Source organism: Hemicordylus capensis, chromosome 3, assembly GCF_027244095.1.
Source record: "Hemicordylus capensis ecotype Gifberg chromosome 3, rHemCap1.1.pri, whole genome shotgun sequence".
NCBI classification, from domain to species: Eukaryota; Metazoa; Chordata; class Lepidosauria; order Squamata; family Cordylidae; genus Hemicordylus; species Hemicordylus capensis.
The window spans coordinates 127,999,005-128,019,779 of record NC_069659.1 but is presented as its reverse complement, the minus strand read 5'-3'; the positions used below and the strand labels follow the sequence as shown (position 1 = coordinate 128,019,779).

Sequence of the window (20,775 nt, the reverse complement as noted above, 5' to 3'; positions counted from 1 at the left end):
AGGTATGGGTGGGTCTAAGGGATGTCAATGGATCACTAACAGATCATCAGTTACAGGTGAGCAATCTGTTTATCTAGATCATGATCTGTTGAGCTGCATTAGTAATGGGTGTTTAGCTAGCTATGAAGGAGGAGGGAGCAGTAGTTATTGCAACACCCTTTTTAGCACTTATCTCCCAAACTTTGCCTCTGCTGCAGATCGCTATAGCATAATGCCTTACAAAGGGCATTTCTGATGACCAAGTTGCTGCTTTACAGATATCTTTGAAAGATATGCCTGATAAATGGGCTGCTGAGGTAGTGTAGGGCCTGGTGGATTGTGCCCTTATGGACCTTGGGGGCTCTATTTTTTGAAGCTTACAGGTTAACAGAATAAGCTCGATCAGCTAATGGGATACGCTCTGTCTAGATATGCAGTGGCTTTTTGCTTTACCCTTGTAAGTAATAAATAGTCTCCTTGTCTTGCGAATAGACTTTGTCTTTGCTAGATAGAAGAGTAGTGCCCCTCTGATGCCTTCTAGAGAGAGTGAAGTGCTCTCTCTAGAAGGGTGGAAGGGTTTCTGAAGGAAGTCGGAAGTACAATGTCCTGATTTGTGTAGAAAACAGACACTACCCTTAGGAAGGAAAGTATGGTCAGTTCACATCAGGACCTTCTCTGGATAAAACTGTGTGAATGGCTTGTCCATTCGTAGAGCCATCATTTCACTAACACTGTGGGCCATGGTGATTGCTACAAGGCAGGCAGTCTTTAGAGTGCCTAACTTTAGATTTGCTGTGGCCATTGGTTCAAATGGAGACTCAGTCAAATAAGAGGGAACCAAGGAGATATTCCACTGTTCTATTGGTATCTGATAGGCAGATATAGTGAGGCCTTTTAGGAAACTCATCCCACCCCAGATGCTTTGCTGAAAGCGCCCCCAGATGTACTCTGATGGATACATTAGACAGGCCTTCCGTTTTTAGAATTGTCAAGTAGAGAAGTACCTGCCTGACCGATGCTGTCAGTGCACTTAAACTTTAGAGGAAACATAGCATCTAAACTTCTTCCATTTACCTGCATAGTTCTTACAAGTGAATGGTTTTCTTTGATTTAGCATGATCTTGTTTATCTTGTCTATCTGCCACGCTGTTAACCTTAGGGTGGCTATGTCGCGGTGCGGTACCTGACTTCTGTCCTGTGACATAAGATCTGGGTAATGTGGGAGCCTTCTGTACCTGTGCTGGGACAGTCTGATTACCAGTGGAAACCAAGACTGTCTTGGCCACCATGGTGTCACCAGAATGCAAGTTACTTGAAGTAGCAGCCTCACCACCACCCGGCATATGAATAGAATTGGAGGGTACATGTACAGTAGATTCCTGGTCCAGTCCAATTGGAATGCATCTCCCAGAGATGAAGGATTGTGTCCCACTCTGGAGCAAAAGCTCCTGCATTTGGTATTCTGTGAAGTTGCAAACACATCTATTTGTGGCCAGTTCCAGGCTCTGAATATTGGTTGTAAAATATTTGCTGTCTATCTCCCATTCATGTTGTTCTGAGCATGTGAAGTTGCGACTCAGGCTGTCTGCTATTATACTGTCTGTCCCCTTTACATGTATTGCTTGAGGGTGGACGTGATTGCTAATGCACCAGTGCCAGAGTTGGATACTCAAGGCACAAAGGAACCTTGAGACCGTTTCTCCCTGCCTGTTGAGATAAGCAATCGCAGTGGTGTTGTCTAGCTGAGCTTGCACTGTTTGGTCTCTTAGGATTGGCAATAAGGATTTCATTGACAGAAACACTGCTAAAAGCTCCAAGATGATATGAAGCTGCTTCTGATGGTAGGTCCATTGCCCCTGGACCTCGTTGCCATTGCAGTGTCCTCCCCAACCCGTTAATAAAGCATGCGTCATCACCCACACCATAGGTGTCTATGTATGGAATGGGACACCCTGTAGGAGGTTCTGTGGTAATATCCACCATCACAAAGATTGGATGATTTGGGGAGGAATGGACCTTAGCAGAGGGGCTGTCCAAATGTGTGTGAAAGACTGAGAGGAACCATAGTTGCAGTTTCCTCATTTTCAATTGTGCATAATGAACTATTGTTTTGCAGAAGGCCATCAGGCCCAGGAGGCGTTGAATCTGTCGTGCACACTGTGTAGGCATGTTTGGATCGTCCCTGATTATCTGGAACTTTCCCTGAAGAAATATGCCCTTCCTACTTGAGTGTCTAGAATTGCTCCTATATAGTCTATGGACTTCACCGGATCTAAATGGGATTTCTTCCAGTCCACTTCTATGCCCAGCTCTTGGAGAAGTTGCAATACATACGATATTTGAGAAAGTAACTCTCCTTTGTTCCTGGACGCTAGAAGCCAGTCGTCTGGATACGGGAAGATAGTCATTCCCCTGGTCCTCAGGTGAGCCATTATCACTGCCATGCACTTTGTAAAGATGTGTGGCACTGTGCTCAGACCAAAGGGCAGTACCTTGTACTGATATATGGTGTTGCTCAAAGTAAATCTCAGGTATTTCCTGTCAGCTTTCCGAATTCCAATGTGAAAGTAAGCATCTTTTAGGTCAACGGTTGCCAGCCACGGTTCCTGATGCAGGAGCGGTAGTATGCCCTCCAACACTGTCATACTATACTTCCTCACACAGATGAACTTGTTCAGATGCCTTAAGTCCATTATTGGACGTATTCCTCCTCCCCATTTGGGGATTTGGAAGTAGCGGAGTAAAAGCCTTCCCACCTTTATACCCATTGCACTGGGACTATGGCCCCTTTCACTAACAACTCCTTTACCTCTTCTAGCTGAGCTGATGTCGCTCTTGTGAAGTGAACACCCCTGAAGTTTGGTCTCTTCTTGAACTCTGTGGTATAACCTCTATATATTAGCTGGAAGACCCAATGATCTGATGTTATATGTTGCCATGGAGGATGGAGGGGCATGGCTTACCAGTGTGATGGACCTGCAGTAGAGGATATTGTCATTGGTGCCATAGAGATGGTATTGGTGTCCGCTTGGGTTTGATTGAATTTCAGGGCCACTAGCTTGGGCAATGTGCTGGCCCAATCTTCAAAGATGCTGTTTTTGGGCCTCTGCTTGCTTAGTGTGTTGGCCTTGACTGCCCTTATTTATGTTTTGATATGGGCATTTGTTGTAAGTTTGATAGAAGAGATTACAGAAAGTCCTATCCTGTTTATAACCTGATCTTGGTCTGGAATAAGTCTTGTACTTCAATGAGTATGATGACGAAGTAGCAGAAGTGAAGGTCTTTGCTGTAAATTTTAATTAATTAATTAATTAATTAATTAACTAGCTGTTCCATGGTGGAATCTTTCTGTTTGCTGAACAGACCCTTTCTGTTGAAAGGAAATCCTTCTATCTTGTCTCTCATATTCATTTGCAGTGAGGCCAATCTGAGCCAGGCATGGTGCCTTAAGATAATTGCTGTAGTCATGGCTCAAGACTCTGCGAGGTGTTTTACCATGCTCAGCTGTTGACGAGTCAGTGCCATGGTATGCTTAAAGTATACTTTGCCATGGTATGCTTAAAGTGTGCTCTGAACTCCTCTGGAGAGATTTTATCTAAATCTTGCTCTAAAGTTCCCCAGAGTGAATAAGATTATACTTTGCCACACAGGCTGAGTAATTGGCAATTTTAACCGATACACAAACCGTTGAATACAGTTTGCTGCCCATCACATCTCATTTCCTTTCCTCTCTGTCCCCAGGAGTCATGTGTTGATGCCCAGACTTTGATGTGGTTGCAGAGTCTATTACTAAAGAATTGGGCAATAGGTGCTTTAGCAGGCAAGTATCTTCGTTTTCCAGCTCCCGGTATAGACCTTCCAGCCTCTTTGGAGTGGAAGTATGAACAACTTCCGAAGCACTCTGTGCAGCCCTTGAAATTACAGGGAGAACCAGAAGAGCTCCCGGTTGTGCTGAAAGGGATTTGGCCATGAAATTGTAGACTGGATCACCAATGGTCATAGTCTGAGTCTCCAAATCCATGCCCAAGACCTCTGCCATTTCTTTAATCTGCCTCCATTTCCTCTGGGAGACATAAAAAGGCATAGCCACATCCAGAGCTGGGTCTTATAGGACATCCACGGTGTCCGGGTTGGATTCAAAATCCAAGTGGCCATGATGACTGCCTGGTTGTGAATGCGCTGGTGATTGAGATGCAGGGGAAGAACGTGATATAGGCTCATGCACTGGCGACCATGGTGGAGACTGAGGTGTCAGAGTCTGAGTTTCAGTAGATGTGGTATGCTTCTTTTTAAATTATGTCTGTGTGGTAGTTGTAACTGTTACTGGTTGCTTTTGCAAAGCTCGTTGCATCTGAGTGGACGCTGAAGTAGTTAATACCTTCTTTTTCCATGGAGAAGTTGGTGCATCTCCTTCTGCCATGGTTCACACTGACACACTCTGGGAAAGGGCAGTTGTTATGGGATTCTGTCTGTAGAAACCTGTAGACTTCAAAGATCTGTCCTCTTGACAGTCATAGGAAAGTCCAGGCAAATAAAGACCTATACCCCTTAGTGGCAGTCTGAGTAGTGGGATGTGAAAACCCACAGAAATGCCAGCTCATTGTAGAAGCCAAATGTCAGTTTTGCTCCAAAGGAGGTTCTCTAGAGAACCTCCTGTTTCGGGATTATGTCCATGTGGGGAGGATAGCCTGGAAACAGTCACTCATACTCTTCTATACTGCTCCCTTCATCGTGACTCTAGGAGTGAATTACTGTATCCATTATTAGAGCAATTCCCTGGTAGGCCTGATTCCTTCTATCTTAACTACTGCTTGGCTGATACTAATGATAAAGTCACCAAAGTAGTAGCCAAATTTATTTATGGGGCAATGAGACAGACATCCCACCATGGTCTTGTACAGGTTTGATCTTATGGTAGTTTTAGTTTATCTGTATATGTATCATTATATTTACTCTACTTACTGTAATTCTGAATGGTTGTGTTATTGTCACTTTTGTTTCTGTTTGGCCTACTGCTGCAATAAAAGAACTAACTAACTAACTAGAAACCAAATGAGCTGCTGTTAGTGCATAGCAGACTGGTGGCACTGAGGGAAACCAATTCGAGAAGTGGCAGCAACCGAGGAGCCAATCACTACAGCGGTTGTAAAGGAACTAAGGGAGTGGTGCTCCTCCTGCCTTAAGTATCAGCCACATGGTCATGTGGGGCGGGGCAGAAACACCACAAGGAGCTGTGGTACTCCATGCCAAGAGAGTAGGAGTGTGCACGGTTCGGTCCTGGCATAATTTAAAAGACCGCCGGACCAGTTCGGAGGTTCGGGAGGGCAGGGGCATGTAGCTTTAAGGGGGGGTGATAGTACTCCCCCCCCGCCACTCTTCCCCCTCCGATGCTGGTCCTTTGAGAAATCTTCTTGGGGCGGCAGAGTTCCTCCCTGCCCCCCCTGCCCCCGTCGTTGTTCCTAAAGGGTTAAAGAGACGAGCGCTAGCAGCGTGTGCGCGCTCGTCTCTGACGCTGCCGCGCGCGCTCGTCTCTGACGCTGCCGCGCGCGCTCGTCTCTGACGCTGCCGCGCGCGCTCGTCTCTGACGCTGCCGCGCGCGCTCGTCTCTGACGCTGCCGCGCGCGCTCGTCTCTGACGCTGCCGCGCGCGCTCGTCTCTGACGCTGCCGCGCGCGCTCGTCTCTGACGCTGCCGCGCGCGCTCGTCTCTGACGCTGCCGCGCGCGCTCGTCTCTGACGCTGCCGCGCGCGCTCGTCTCTGACGCTGCCGCGCGCGCTCGTCTCTGACGCTGCCGCGCGCGCTCGTCTCTGACGCTGCCGCGCGCGCTCGTCTCTGACGCTGCCGCGCGCGCTCGTCTCTGACGCTGCCGCGCGCGCTCGTCTCTGACGCTGCCGCGCGCGCTCGTCTCTGACGCTGCCGCGCGCGCTCGTCTCTGACGCGATTTAAATTATACATTAATTGTAAGATCAAATGTAGTTTGGCCCTGAGACTACATTTGGCCTCTATCTATCTATCAAATTTATATACTGCCCAAAAACTTTCATCTCTGGGCAGTTTACAATAACAAAAAATCAGTTAAAAACATATACAAAAACTTTAAAAACACTTTATTTAAAAATAACCAGAAATTAAAACCCCAAAATATTAGGAAGCTGAGAAAGCTTGGGCAAAAAATGGGTTTTCAGGTGTTGTTTTTTTAAAAAAATTGCCAGAGATGGGGAGGATCTTATCTCAGCAGGGAGTGCATTCCACAATCTTGGGGCAGCGACCAAGAAGGCCCGTCTCTGTGTAGCCACCAAACGAGTTGGCAGTACCTGGAGACGGACCTCCTCAAATGACCTCAATGGGTGGTGGGGCTTGTAATGAAGAAGACACTCTCTTAAATACCCAGGGCCTAAGCCGTTTAGGGCTTTATAAGTTATAACTAGCACTTTGTATTTCGTCCGGTAACCTATTGGCAGCCAGTGTAACTCCATCAGTAAAGGAGTAACATGTTCTCTCCGAGATGACCCAGAGACCAACCTGGCTGCCGTGTTCTGAACCAACTGAAGTTTCCAGACTACGTACAAACACAGCCCCACATAGAGCACATTACAGAAGTCAAGTCTGGAGGTTACCAACAAATGTACCACTGTTTTGAGGTCACTGATCTCAAGAAACGGACGCATCTGGCGTATCAGCTGGAGCTGATAGAAAGCACCCCTGGCCACCGCCTCAACCTGAGAAACTAGGGAGAGGTGTGAATCCAGAAGTACTCCCAGACTGCGAACCTGTTCCTTTTGGGGAGGTGTGACCTCATCTAGAACAGGTAGATCAAAATCGTCTCTAGAGTTCTGACCCTGCACAATAAGTACCTCCGTCTTATCTTGATTCAGCTTCAGTTTATTCTCCTTCATCCAACCCATTACTGCTTCCAGGCAGGCATTTAGGGAGGATATGCCAACTCCTGAAGAAGTTGACATGGAGAAGTTGATCTGGGTGTCATCAGCGTACTGATAACACCCAGCTCCAAATCCCCTGATGATCTCTCCCAGCGGTTTCATGTAGATGTTAAAAAGCATTGGAGAAAGTACGGAGCCTTGAGGGACACCATACTTAAGCTCAGATTTTGAAGAGCAACTATCTCCAATCGACACCATCTGGAATCTATCCGAGAGGTAGGAGCGGAACCACTGTAAAACAGTACTTCCCACCCGCAACACTCTCAGACGTTCCAGAAGGATACTATGGTCGATAGTATCGACAGCTGCCGAGAGATCCAAAAGGACCAACAGAGTCACAATTCCTCTGTCATTTTCCAATTGGAGATCATCCATCAGGCCAACCAAGGCAGTCTCCACCCCACAGCTTGCCTTAAAACCAGTTTGAAATGTGTCTAGATAATCAGTTTCCTCCAAGACCGCCTGGAGCTGAGAGGCCACCACCCTCTCAATTACCTTGCCCAGCCATGGGAGGTTGGAAACAGGCCTATAATTGCTAAACTCTGAGGGATCTAATGCAGGCTTCTTTAGAAGAGGTCTAATTATTGCCTCCTTAAGACAAGGAGGCATCCTGCCCTCCCTCAGAGAAGCATTTATGATTTCCACCAGGAAATCTGTCTACAACAACCTCCCTACTAGATTGAACAAGCCATGCTGGACAAGGGTCAAGAGAACCCTTTAGTCATTTTTAAAAAAAATTGGCCAATTTCTCTCTGTATATTTCATTTATATTTCTTGGATCTGCCAATAATCTTCTTGACTATTCCATTTCAACTTCTAAACTAGACCCATTCACAACTTTAATAGAAGACTGTTGCGCCATGTATGCCAGGTAGACAGACTCTGTGAAAGCTCATGTCTAAACTCACAGGGAATCACAATTGGTCACTGAACATGCATCCGATACAAATGCAGCCCTATCAAGTGAAGACTCAATGAATCACCTCTTAGACAGCAAGGCCACACACAAAGCTGTTTTCAGTGGCTGTCCCCACAACAATGGAAATCCCTTTTCCTGTAGATTCAATAGACCCCAAGTCTTAGAAGCACTTCACAAGTTAGCTATTTGGGAAAGATTTTGGTGGCTCAGATTAAGCATCTAATCAAGCAGGACTTCCACACTTTACTTGATTTTACTTGGATACTTTCTATGCATGTTTATGCTGTAACCTGAACTTCCAGAGCACGGTGGCCCAGAAGTATGCATGAATTAATGAAATTAAATGAGAACAGGTCTATTAAGTGTCTCTGTTGGCAACACCACCTGCCCAGTTATGTATCCAAGGACATGAGAAAAGATATTCCATTTTCAAAACAGATTTCTTAGGTGGCTTATTAGCATGCTTTGATCTGCAAACTTTCAAGGTCAACCAACAGCCAAACTGTGCTGGTTGCCTATGTGATATATAAACAGGCTTCTGGCTATGCAAGCAGAGCACAGCTCCCTAAATGCTGTTGAGCCTCTCCTTATCTCAGATTTCAGGGGATGGGCCACAGATTTTCCAAAGCTCTTCACAACACGTATCACCCACCCAAAGGAGCATGCTCTGAAGCTTGGGAGGTGACATGGATACTTGCTGCACAGATTAATCTGGACAAGCAGGCTAGGCTGGCTGTGAAATACTGCATACCACCAGTGCTTCTGGGGCTTGATTCTCACTGAGATGGTAAACTCATGTCTGGGCTATACCACTTCAGAATGCAAGGGGGCTCACAAATGTGAATACTCTTCCACGCAAAATGTTCCCTCCACATAGCAGCACAGTTGTTATTAGAGAGAAGAGTCTAGCTTATCCTCCTTCCTAACATGCTAGTTTTATATGTGGAGGGGCTTTTGCAGTCTGGAGTAGTACAGCTCAGACACACAATTAGAGAATTACAAAAGTGGAGGAAGGGAGCAACTTGACTTTCCTAGATGCATAATTTGTTGAAAGCAAACTGCTCACCCACATGTGTGTTTCTAATTTTGCATCCTTCCGTAAGTTACAGCTAACCCTGAAAGACAAGAAGCTATGCAGAAAAGTGATGCTACCTGCACCCATCGCCCCAATCCCAGGCAAATGGAAATTTCACTCATACATCTACTTTATTTAAAGTATTTATACCCCACCCCTCTAGTACACTACTGTTCAGGGAGACTCACAACATTATTAAAACAGATACAATGTAAACATGAGACTAATAAAATTAAACAAGTTAAAACAACTTTAAAGCCCTTAAAAATTTAAAATTTTTAATTTAAAACCAATTAAAATTACAATTTTTAAAGAAGTTCCAAATTAAATGTTATTTTAAAAGCTTAAAAATTGAGAACTATAAAAACTAAAGATCCTACCAGATATAAGCAGCAGATAAAACATTTAAAAGCCACTTTTAAAAGATGTTTTTAATTTTTTCTTAAAAACCCTGAGGGTGGGAACATGGTAAAATGCTTCAGGGAGGTAATTCCAAAGCTAAGCGGCCACAACCAAAAAGGCCCTGTCTCTAGTCCCTGCCAACCGGATCTCCGTTAGTGGCAGGGCCATGAGCAGGGCTTGAAAGAATGAAGAGAGAGCCCTGGCAGGTTAAAAAAGATGAATGCAGTCTGACATATTCCTCTTCTAGGTACCAAAGTTCTACCCACACCAGTTCTACCTCTGATGTCAAAGTGGCTAAAATCCTGGGGCACAATCCTTTGCATAGTTGCAGGTGTGGGAGGAGATTAGAACAGGGTTTAATACAGGTCTCCAAAGCACCAACAGAGTAGCAACCAGAGCTCTGGAAAGAAGAGGAATGGTTGGCCGATTTGTGGGAAATGTGTGCAAACTCCCCATTTAAAAATAGTGGCTGGTACACAGCGGTATGCTCATGTCTAAGGGCCAATCAGAAAGAAAGAAGAGAGAGCCTTCTGCCTGTCCCTTGTCATATGTGCAGCTGTACCCATGGAGGATAAAGTGTGGATCATACCCTTGCCTTTTGGTTGGTGCGTGCATGCATGCGAGTAATGAAAGCTGAGATTCTCAGAATATTTAATTCTGTGCCTGTCACAAAATTCAAGGCATACAGGAAGTAGATGCAATAAGGCACAATACAGACAAGCAAGCTAATATTTGTGCCTTGGGAATTCTGCCCCACCCGCACCCCCCGAGTTCAAATTTTATTTTCTAATCTCCTCCCACACCTGCAACTATGCAAAGGATTGTGCCCCAGGATTTTAGCCACTTTGACATAAAATGTTTTCCTATCAATAACCAGCTCAAGGATACTGGAACACTAAAACACAGAGCTCTACTCGTAGTAATATTCCCACCTGCTGCAAACAGAGGATCAGCATCTTTGCACTTTGAATTTTGTCGCTGTGCCTCGTTCGGCTCAAGGTTTCTTTAATTATGTCTCCAAAGTCATTATAGGCCTGTTACACAACAAAGGGGAGAAAACACTCTTTTTACATCAAGGAACAGCAGCATCAGTAATGACACACAAAAAACCCAGATGCTATTTTTTAAAAAGAAGCTGCAACATTTTCTTTATGGCTCATAAGAAAATGGTGCTATATAGATTCTTCTATAGGAGATAAGTTGTAATTTGCTCAGAACATTCATGATTAACATATGTACTTGAAATTCTGGTTTTATCAGAACACACTTCCAAGCAAGAATGCTTATGAAGATCATCGCTTATGTCCCATTCATTTAAAACTATTACTGTCAAAGACCTGGTCACAAGGTTGTTTTGTGGATTCTGTGGCAGCAAGCCAGGTTTGCCACCCTGTGCACTCAATAAGGAGCCTCAGCCAGTCACAGTAGCCTAATAAGCTTATTTCTCTGGTTCATGTGTTTGCAGGTACATCTTTGCCACCTTCACACTTTTACCATTTTAAGTGTACATTTAAAATACTTCAGGTGTGCTCTGCAAACTATAATCTGCGAAACAATCCACAACTGAAGGACACCTTGCAAAAGGCTCATTCCTTATAAAACCTGCCTCAAAGCGATGAGAGCTTTAATAATGTAACTAAGTACTTATCCAGCTCTCCACAACTATTACGCTTTTCATTGTCACAGTGTAAATAAATGCTGTGTTGGGAGGATCCTCTTCTAACTATATGATAAAATGGACATGAATGCACATCCATGCCCATGCACCAGAATGGACTGGGTACTAAGTGCTTGCAAGCGGGGGGGGGGGGGGAGAGATCCAATCTAGTTAAATTCTACAGCATTCAGAAACTATCGTGAGCAGAGTTCTTCAGTTACCTTCATATAATGCTTATAGATTTCAGCAGCTGCAGTCATGTCAACAACATTATAGATGATTAACTTGCAATAAGCTGCAAGAAGACATCGCTTCATATGCAAGGAATCCAGTTTTTGGCTATCCTTTTTCTTCTCCTCCTCTTCTGTCAAGTCTGTAGTGGGAAATATGATTAAACTTAATTCTAGTAATTTATTCAAAAGCATTTTAAAAACCTAACCTTAATCTGAACAATAGATCCTCAAGAATTCATACAGTAATCTGAACCTTTGAAGCTACATTGCCTGAACCTATTTCTTTGCTTTTCAGAGGATAGAATTATTATTTCTTCTTCAAATCCCATGACATGAATGAATGAATTTCTTTATTACGGCCAGAGGCCAGCAAGAAGAAACAATTAGCAATAAGTAATATATCAAAAGGTAAACAGAACTAATCAAGCTGCTATCATAGATCACCATAATCTAGAAGCTAAAAAAACAGAACTTAGCAACACTGTAAGTGATCTGAAACCTTTGATCTGCTATTGGTCTCATGACAATTCTAGCTACCTATTTACATGGATTTTTTTTCACTGGAAAGTAACAGATATGAAGTAGCAAATGAATACAGGAAGGAGGAAATCCTAAACAAAGACTGGGAAGCGAATAGCATTCATGTACGGTATTACTTGATCTAACAACAACAACAAACAGTGGCTAAAATTCCCACTAACAGTGTGGAGGAACAGTGTGCAAAGCATCTCCGCAGCATTTAGTAAGCTACAGTCACGATGACTGCCCCTCCCTTTCAGAAGTGCTCCGTGCAGCCCAGAAGTAGGTCTCTGAGGGTTGCATGACCCTCAGGGGCCCATTTCTGGGTCACGTGGAACACTTCTGAAAGGGAGGGGGATCAGAGAAAATCACCGCTCCCATCTGCACTCTGGATCACTAAACAATGCAGAGGTGCTTTGCATGCTGCACCTCCACCCCATGAGGATGTTGGCCAGTGCTAACAGCCTAGCTTATCCTGTAAGAATACACAAAGATATACACTTAAGTCATTTAGCTATGTATGTTTTCTGAATTACATTTACTGCTGTATATACATGTTAGTAATTTGTTGTAAAGTTGGTTGTTATGGCTCCTACAGCTAAACAATAAGACAATTCCTTCATTAGAAGTTGAAGCTTTTCAAAAACCAAGCATCTCTATGAGCATGGAAGAAGAGTCAACATTTTCTTTGGAAAATCAAGCCCATCACTTTCTGGAATTGGCCAGTTTTCTGCACTTCTGATCTGTATGCTGGGCATACTAATGCAGGCATGCTTGGAAGAGTATCTTGTACAATTATACATGAAAGCACTGGATATTTTTATGGAGTGAATTCTGCATCTTCACTGCCAGGAACCTTCACTAGGATGTTAACCACATGCCTGGTTTCTGACTGTCAACACATCCTTTATCCTGGGAACCAACAAACAGGAGATTGATTAAGCAGAAGAGTTAAGATCCCATTGCTGGTGTTTGAAATATACATAGTGGGAGACTGAGGGTCACATCAGTCCAGCCCAGTCCAACTCCTGTGGTACACTCCCACCCCCAACCCTGCCTGTACAATCATTATCTATGCAAAAGAACAGACAGACACTAATCTGATATTTAAAATGGCAACATTCAGAAACCAGTGGGAGAAAGTTTCGGTCTTCCAGAACAGCCTACTGCTAGCCTGAAAGTAACCATTCTTCAACAAAGAATATTGTTGAAGAAAACTGCTTGTAACAGCTGAATATATAAGCAAGTTTGATTCCATCTGTTAAGCCTTGAACCAAGATAACTTTTTCCTTTCACGCTACAATTGTTAACGAAGCAAGGCTATGAAGATCAATCATATCATCACCCATTACTGATGGTATGAACTATAAATGGCTGACATCCTGACTAAATAAGCACTGGTGCAACAAGAAAAACAACAGTACTTCTGAAAAGTTCCACTGCTGGCTCAGTGGTGGGGGTAACTTTTGACCAACTCCCCTTTCCCAGGAAGCACTCTGTGCCACCTGTCATACATCTCTGATAGTCAAACAGCTCTCAAGGACAATTTTTGAGTGACACAGAGGACTTCTGAGGGAAGGGAAGATTATTGGGACACACACACACACACACACACACACTGGTGCCAGCATTATTTTGGAACTCTTCAGTTCATTCTCTTAGCACTGGTTCTTCATTAATCAGGATGTCAGTCACCATGTTTATCTTACATTTATTTAAGAAATATAGAACTGTTACATATTATGTTTAATGCACTAGTCTGTTTACAGTGTATGCATGTACATTTATTCACACATTATGTTCAACATATGTATGGTAGTATATTACCTACATGTACTCTCATTTGAGGGGAGCCAGGGTCACTTTTCAAAACGAATGCATCTATAGTCATTCACACAAACACGTGTACTGACACATGTAAAACAGCCAGTCTGTGAAGACAATACTGAGCTAGATAGACCAATGGTCTGACTCAGTATATGGCAGCTTCCTAGGTTCCTATAATGAGTGAATAAGGTTGACAACCCTTGCATGTCTTTTGGCCCCACTGTTTAGATTCCGCTGTGCCACACCTCCCACCCCCATTCAATGTGTAGACAGACAGATATACCTGCCATCTCAAGATAACATTTAATGCATCTGATGGACTGTACTCAGAGCAGGGGTTAATAAAGGTGTCTGATACAGGAGAAGTGTATCTATCTGGAGTGGATACTTCTATCTAGATTTTCCATTTCAGCTGCCTCAGTTGCTTATATAATACTAAATACAGCTTTTCTAAAATCAATGATATGAGGCTGGAGTAGAGGAGCTAAAAGCAAATGATCAAGGATGGCTTGAAACAATTTTTATTTATTTTATTTATTTATTTGATTTGTATAGCGCCCTTCCAAAATGGCTCAGGGCGGTTTACAATTAAAATGTTGGAAGATGAAACAATGTTGGAACAGCTTGTTTTGACAAACTGAACGGGAGAATGAGAATCTACAGTTAAAGGCTAAACTACATGATATGGAGATAGTGAGCATATAAGACAAGACATCAAGTGATGAAATGAATCTGCTGATTCTGGCTGTTGCTACTTTGTTGATTTTGTGTGTTTTAATTATTTGAATTGGATTACTTTATGGTAATTCACTTTGTATATTTTAAAGAGAAAAGCTGCATATAAATATTTTAAATAAATAATCAACTTTTCTGCCAATGTATCTCCCTTTCAAACAACATGGGATCAACACGAATTGTGATGTCTTGCTCCATAAAATATATTTTGCATTCAAAAGCCAATCATACTAGCACATTATTCTCACATCTTCATCAGCCATAACTTTTCCAAGATGAGCCTTAGTACCAGTGCATTCAGGAGTACAAGAAAAAACTCAGGCTTGCACTCTAGGGTGTCTTTAGAGCAGGGGTGCACAACCCAAATGCCCCAGAGGGCCATAACCAACCATGTTTTGGTGTGTGTGGGCAAGGTCAATTTTCAGCACATTATTAAAATACAATTAATGATGTAAAATATTAATAAAAGTGTAGAAAAGGTTGGAGGCAGGGGGGAAGGCAAAGGGAAAGGCTTTTTGTGCTCTAGAACAGTTGGTCATGGAACCAACTAAAGAGAAGTTGAGCTTGGACTTAATCCTGAGTGGTGCACAGGACCTGGTTCGAGATGTCAGTGCCGTGGAACCTTTAGGGAACAATAACCATAGTGTGATCAAATTCAGCAGATATGTGAGGAGAGAATTGCCAATGAAGGCTAATACAGACACTTTGAACTTCAGAAGAGGAAACTTCTCTAAAATCAAGAGTTTGGTGAAAATAAAACTTAAAGGGAAACCAGGAGAGTTACTTTGCTCCAGAATGCATGGAGTTTATTTTAAACCACAATAATAGAAGCCCAGTTAGAATGTATACCAAAACGGAGGAAAGGTACCACCAAAGCTGGGAGGATGCCAGGATGGCTAATAAATAACACCAAGAAGCTATAAAGAAGAAGAAGACTTCCCTCAGAAATTGGAAGGCCTGCCCAATTTAAGAGAACAGAAAGGAATATGAACTCTGGCAAAACAAAGGCAAGGAGACAGTAAGGGAGGTGAGAGAGAGTTTGAGGAATATTTAGCAAAAAGTATCAAGGGGCATAACACTTCTTTAGATATATCAGAAGTACAAAATCTGCCAGGGAGGGGGTTGGACTGTTAGATGATGAGGGAATGAAAAGGATTAATGAGATCTTTGCATCTCTCTTTACGGCAAAGGATACTGAGTGTATACCTGCGCCTGAACTGAGCTTCTCAGGAACAGAAGCTAAAGAACTGAATCAGACAGAGGTGATGAGAGATGATGTTCTAAATTGTCTGGAAAAATTAAAAATTAACAGATCGCCAGGGCCAGATGGCATCTACCCAAGAGTCCTGACATAACTCAAATGTGCAATTGCCAACCTCCTTGCAAAAATATGTAACATATCCCTACAATCAGGCTCTGTACCAGAGGACTGGAAAGTAGCCAATGTAACACCGATTTTCAAAAAGAGATCCGGGGGAATCCTGGAAATTACAGGCCAGTTAGCTTAACGTCTCTGCTGGGCAAATTGATGAAAAGCATTCTCAAGGATAAAATTATTAAGCATATAGAAGAACAGACCCTGCTGAAGGAGAACTAGCACGACTTTTGCAAGGGTGAATCTTGTTTCACCAAACTTTTGGAGTTCTTTGAGAGTGTCAACAGGCACTCTCAAGTGTACTTTATCAATAGATAAAGGTGATCCTGTTGACATAGTATACTTGGACTTGCACATCAAAGATTCTTGAGAAAATTTAGCAGACATAGGATAAGGGAGGGGTTCATGTGTGGATTGGTAACTGGTTGAAGGACAGGAAGGGTAAGTATACATTATTATTATTATTTCTTGTTTACACAGTCAGACAGGTGTTATTGACTGGTTTGTTTTATCCAGACATCGAGTCCTTCCCAAGGACCTGGGATGGCTGAATTTTATCATCAATACTGTTGGTTATTATAGATATCGCCGCAAAATATAGGCTGTTCCCAGTAAAGTTGCTTTTTGTAATTGGCTGATAGTGATTTCTGTGGCCCCTATGGTGTTGAGGTGCTCTTCTTGGACAGGTTAGCATTAGAGAGGTTATTATTATTATCTATATATATAATTATCCTGGGTGTGCCAGGGAAAAATGCGTCCCGGCAACCCAGCTGATTGGCTGGGCTGTGGAGGCGCATGATTGGCTGGCGCACCCAGGAGAGAGGACAATTGGCCGGCAGCGCAGGCCAGGGCCACTGGCGGGCCCGGCCTGGCGGTGACAGGTGGTGCGAGGGGTGAGGCAAGGAAGAGGACTGGCCGAGGGGCGAGGAGGTGGCAATGGTGGCGGGCCCTGATACTGGAGCAGGGGGTGGGGGTGGGGGGAGAGGTGGCCGGCCCCAAAGACTGGCAAGCGGCTCTTGGCGGGCCCGACAGGCGGCGGCATTTGGCCTGCTGGCGGCGGCGGCAGCAGCAGCACTCGGCACTTGGCCCCGCCGGAGACTGGGCGGGTGTGTGGCGGGGGAGGTAGCAGGCCCCAAAGAGCGCACAGATGCTCTGTGCAGGGTCGGCTTGTTATTATTATTACATTTATATCCCGCTCTTCCTCCAAGGAGCCCAGAGTATTATACTACATACTTGAGTTTCTCCTCACAACAACCCTGTGAAGTAGGTTAGGCTGAGAGAGAAGTGACTGGCCCAGAGTCACCCAACTAGTATCATGGCTGAATGGGGATTTGAACTCAGGTCTCCCTGGTCCTAGTCCAGCACTCTAACCACTACACCACGCTGGCTCTCACCACCACCATGCTCCCACCACGCTGGCTTGACTTTATTTAATTATTTAACATATTTGTATATCACCCACTACCAAAGTCTCTAGGCAGTTTACAGCAATAAAAGAAACCAAGTAACTTTAGCATTTAAAACATATAAAAAGATCAAATTGAAATGCCTATAAAAACTACCAAATAGCTAAAAGGCTTGGCTGAAGAGATGTTTCTTTAGTTGTTTCCTAAAAGCCAACAGGGATGGAGCAGCTCTAATCTCAGCAGGAAGTGCGTTCCACAGCTCTGGGGCAACTAGAGATCTGCCTGATGGATGATTTCTACCAGGGAATGGGCAGAGGGAGTGTGTTGGTTCTTTTGGACCTTTCTGCTGCTTTTGATACCATCAACCATGGTATCCTTCTGAATTGTCTGCGAGGTTTGGGAATAGGTGGCACTGCTTTGCAGTGGTTCCATTCCTATCTCTCCAGTAGATTACAGATGGTGTCACTCGGAGAGAGTTGCTCTCTGAAATGAGAGCTATTGTATGGAGTCCCTCAGGGCTCCATCCTATCTCTGACGCTTTTTAACATCTACATTAAACTGCCAGGTGAGATCATCAGCAGACTTGGAGCAGGGTATTATCAGTATTCTGATGACACCCAAATCTATTTCTCCATGACATCATCATCAGGAAATGGCATAACCCCTCTAAATGCCTGCCTACAGGCAGTAATGGACTGGATGAGGGATAATAAATTGAAGCTGGATCCAAGCAAGACAGAGGTACTCATGGTAAGGGGTCATACTTTGAGGGACGTGATAGATCTTCCTGTTCTGGATGGGGTTGCACTCCCCCCGAAGGAACAGACATGGGAGTGCTTTTGCATTCAGGCCTCACTCTGGTTCCTCAGATTGAGGCTATGGCCAGGAGCACTTTCTATCAACTTTGGTTGATACCACAGCTGCATCCATTTCTTGAAGATAGTGATCTCATAATTGTGGTGTACTCTCTGGTAACCTCTAGGCTTGACGACTGCAATATGCTCTACGTGGGACTGCTTCTAGCTCTGCCTGGGTCCAGTCTATTATTCCTGCAGTGCATCTGATAACAGGTATAGCCCAGGTATTTATGGCTTGTATGGTGTTCTCGCCATTGAGTTTGGACTTGAGGATTTTTCTAACTCTCCCGATGTATTCACTTCCAATTTTTCTTTTAACTTCATTATTATTATTATTATTATTATTATTATTATTACTATTATTAATTTGATTTCTATCCTGCCCTTCCAAAAATGGCTCAGGACGGTTTACACAGAGAAATAATAAATAAATAAGATGGCTCCCTGTCCCCAAAGGGCTCACATTCTAAAAAGAAACACAAGATAGACACCAGCAACAGTCACTGGAGGTACTGTGCTGGGGGTGGATAGGGCCAGTTACTCTCCCCTGCTAAATAAAGAGAATCACCACGTAAAAAGGTGCCTCTTTGCCAAGTTAGCAGGGGTATTTAAATGCCTTTTCCCTGCTGAGGGCAGGTGGTCCATTCCAAAAAGGCATGATCACGCTCAACACCCCACCCCCATGGTCATGGGGGTGTTCATGGCCAATGGCTGACACCCTGCAGACGTCCTGACTCCTTGCCCACAGTCTGGCAATGCGAGCGCTACAGAGCTTTCTGGGATGCGGACTCGGTGGACCAGGAAGCGGGAGGGCTCCCCTGCCCTGAAAACAGATGTTGACATGTTGCAGCTGGACATACGTCTTAATGTGATTCATGGTTTGAAAATGTAACCACAGGTTTGGCAACCTCCAATTTCATGTTATGTGTGCATACGGACTTAGGTTGCCAAATAGCATATTGAAGCCTAGGCCCTCTAAGTTCGCATTCTCAGAAATGCTACTTGTTCCATGCACAGGGCCATCGAATAAACTTAGAAGGATAAGAGAATGGGCCCATTTATAGAATGGCAACTGGTTAAAGAACAGGAAGCAGAGGATAGAAACGAATGGACATTTTTCACAAGGGAGATAAGTATGAAGTAGCCTCCCCTGGTGTTTTCTAATTTTTAAATAAACCATCTAGAATTTGGGGTAAGCAGTGAGGTGGTCAGATTTGCAGATGACATCAAACTATTCAGGATGATGAAATCCAAAATGGATTGCGAGGAACTTCAAAACTGTCTCCAAACTGGGCGAGTGGGCAACAAAGTGGCAATTGCAGTTCAGAGTCAATAGCTGTGAAACATGCACATTCTATGGTAGGGATCATTAGGAAATACTGTAACAAAACTGCTAATATTATAATGCCATAATTACAAATCTATGATGCAGCTGCATTGGAATACTGTGCACAGTTTCAGTCACTGCATTTCAAAGAGTGTATTATAGAACTCGGGGCTAGCCTTTGGGGTGGGCAAGCCAGTCAGTCACCCAGAATACCTACTTGAAGGGAACTCTGAGCTGAGCTCGGTGACTTGCTGTTTGTTGAGTGTTATGTCTGCAGTGAACTAGGGAGAAAGAGGAAAGAGAACGGAAAAAGAAGCTGTAGAAGACCTGTGTGAGATTGTAGTGACATCCAGGAACTGGAGCAGGAGACCACCGGAAGAAAAGCAGCAAATTATTGACAGGTAGCTTTGAGCCTTTTTCATGGGCATTGTTGGGAAAGCTTGGAAACAGTAGTTAGGGCCAGTTAAACTAGTTTTGCAATACAACACTATGCCACACAGTTTAGCAACACAGATAAACTAACCAGGGCCACTAACTAGCTGAAGGCATTCATCGCCCAGGGCACTACTTAAACTAGGGTTGGCCCTGATAGAACTGGGAAAGGTGCAGAAGAGGGCAACCAAAATGATCAGGGGGCTTGAACACTTTCGTTAAATGGTAGTGTTGTATTCTATCCCGTGAAGCTATTCTCATGTGCAGCCTAACCCAAGCTAGGGAAGCCCAGCCTGGGTTAGGCTGCCTGTGAGAACCATCAGGCTTTTAGCTGAGGTTAAAGGAGCAAGTGCTCCTTTAGCCTAGGCTTCCTGTTTGTATGTGAGCTTGGGTTGCTTCTAGCCCGGCCACAAACAGAGATGGGTGCCTAGTCTCCTGGGAGAATCCCCCAATGCACTGCTCTTGGCATGCAGTGTATTATGGGATACCCAGAGTGTCCCGGCTCTCCAAAAATTCATTGTGTGGGATTGCGGATGATGCTCCCAGCAACATTTAGCTCATTTTCTTGGGTGAAGGTGAGTGTATGTGAATGACCTCAGCAGGGGCATAACAGGGCTGGAGTGGGCCCAGAGACAAAATTTTAAAATGGGCCCCTTGCTGATACACACACACACACACACACACACACACACACACACACACACACTTCACAATATATAGTCATGTGACTTGCCTCTGGGGGGGCCCTCGAGGCGTGGGGGCCCCCAGGCAGCTGCCTCCCCTTGCCTAATAGTAGTTACGCCCCTGGACCTCAGTATCTTTTATGTTTTGTTGTTGAGAAGTTTGTCCCAGTGGGGACTCTGTAGAGAGTGTGGGGGGTGGAGTCAGAAAGGAAAAGGGAGGAAAGAAAAAGGAGAAATTGGAGCTGTTTCTGAATAAACTCTTAGTTAAAGCTATATAAGATTACTTTGTGTTTGTGAGAGAAGCAGCTATAAAACAGAGGTTTTAAGGTAAATTGGGACTTCATAGTTTAGAAAAGAGAATATGGGGAGAGGTGATTGAGGTTTATAAAATTATGTACGACATGGAGAG

General features: G+C 44.1%; 1 protein-coding gene across 1 annotated transcript in view; it reads right to left on the bottom strand.

The window, feature by feature from the left end:
- Positions 1-20,492, bottom strand: part of LOC128349836 (cohesin subunit SA-2-like) — a 33,506-nt gene extending 13,014 nt beyond the window's left edge. Inside the window, exons 1-3 of the mRNA XM_053306905.1 lie at positions 20,417-20,492; positions 11,194-11,345; positions 10,248-10,349 (exon numbers count right to left, since the gene is read on the bottom strand). Of these exons, the coding sequence (XP_053162880.1) occupies positions 10,248-10,349; positions 11,194-11,289 (198 nt within the window). The 5' untranslated portion in view covers positions 11,290-11,345; positions 20,417-20,492. The remainder of the gene's footprint in view (positions 1-10,247; positions 10,350-11,193; positions 11,346-20,416) is intronic.
- Positions 20,493-20,775: the final 283 nt, after the last annotated feature.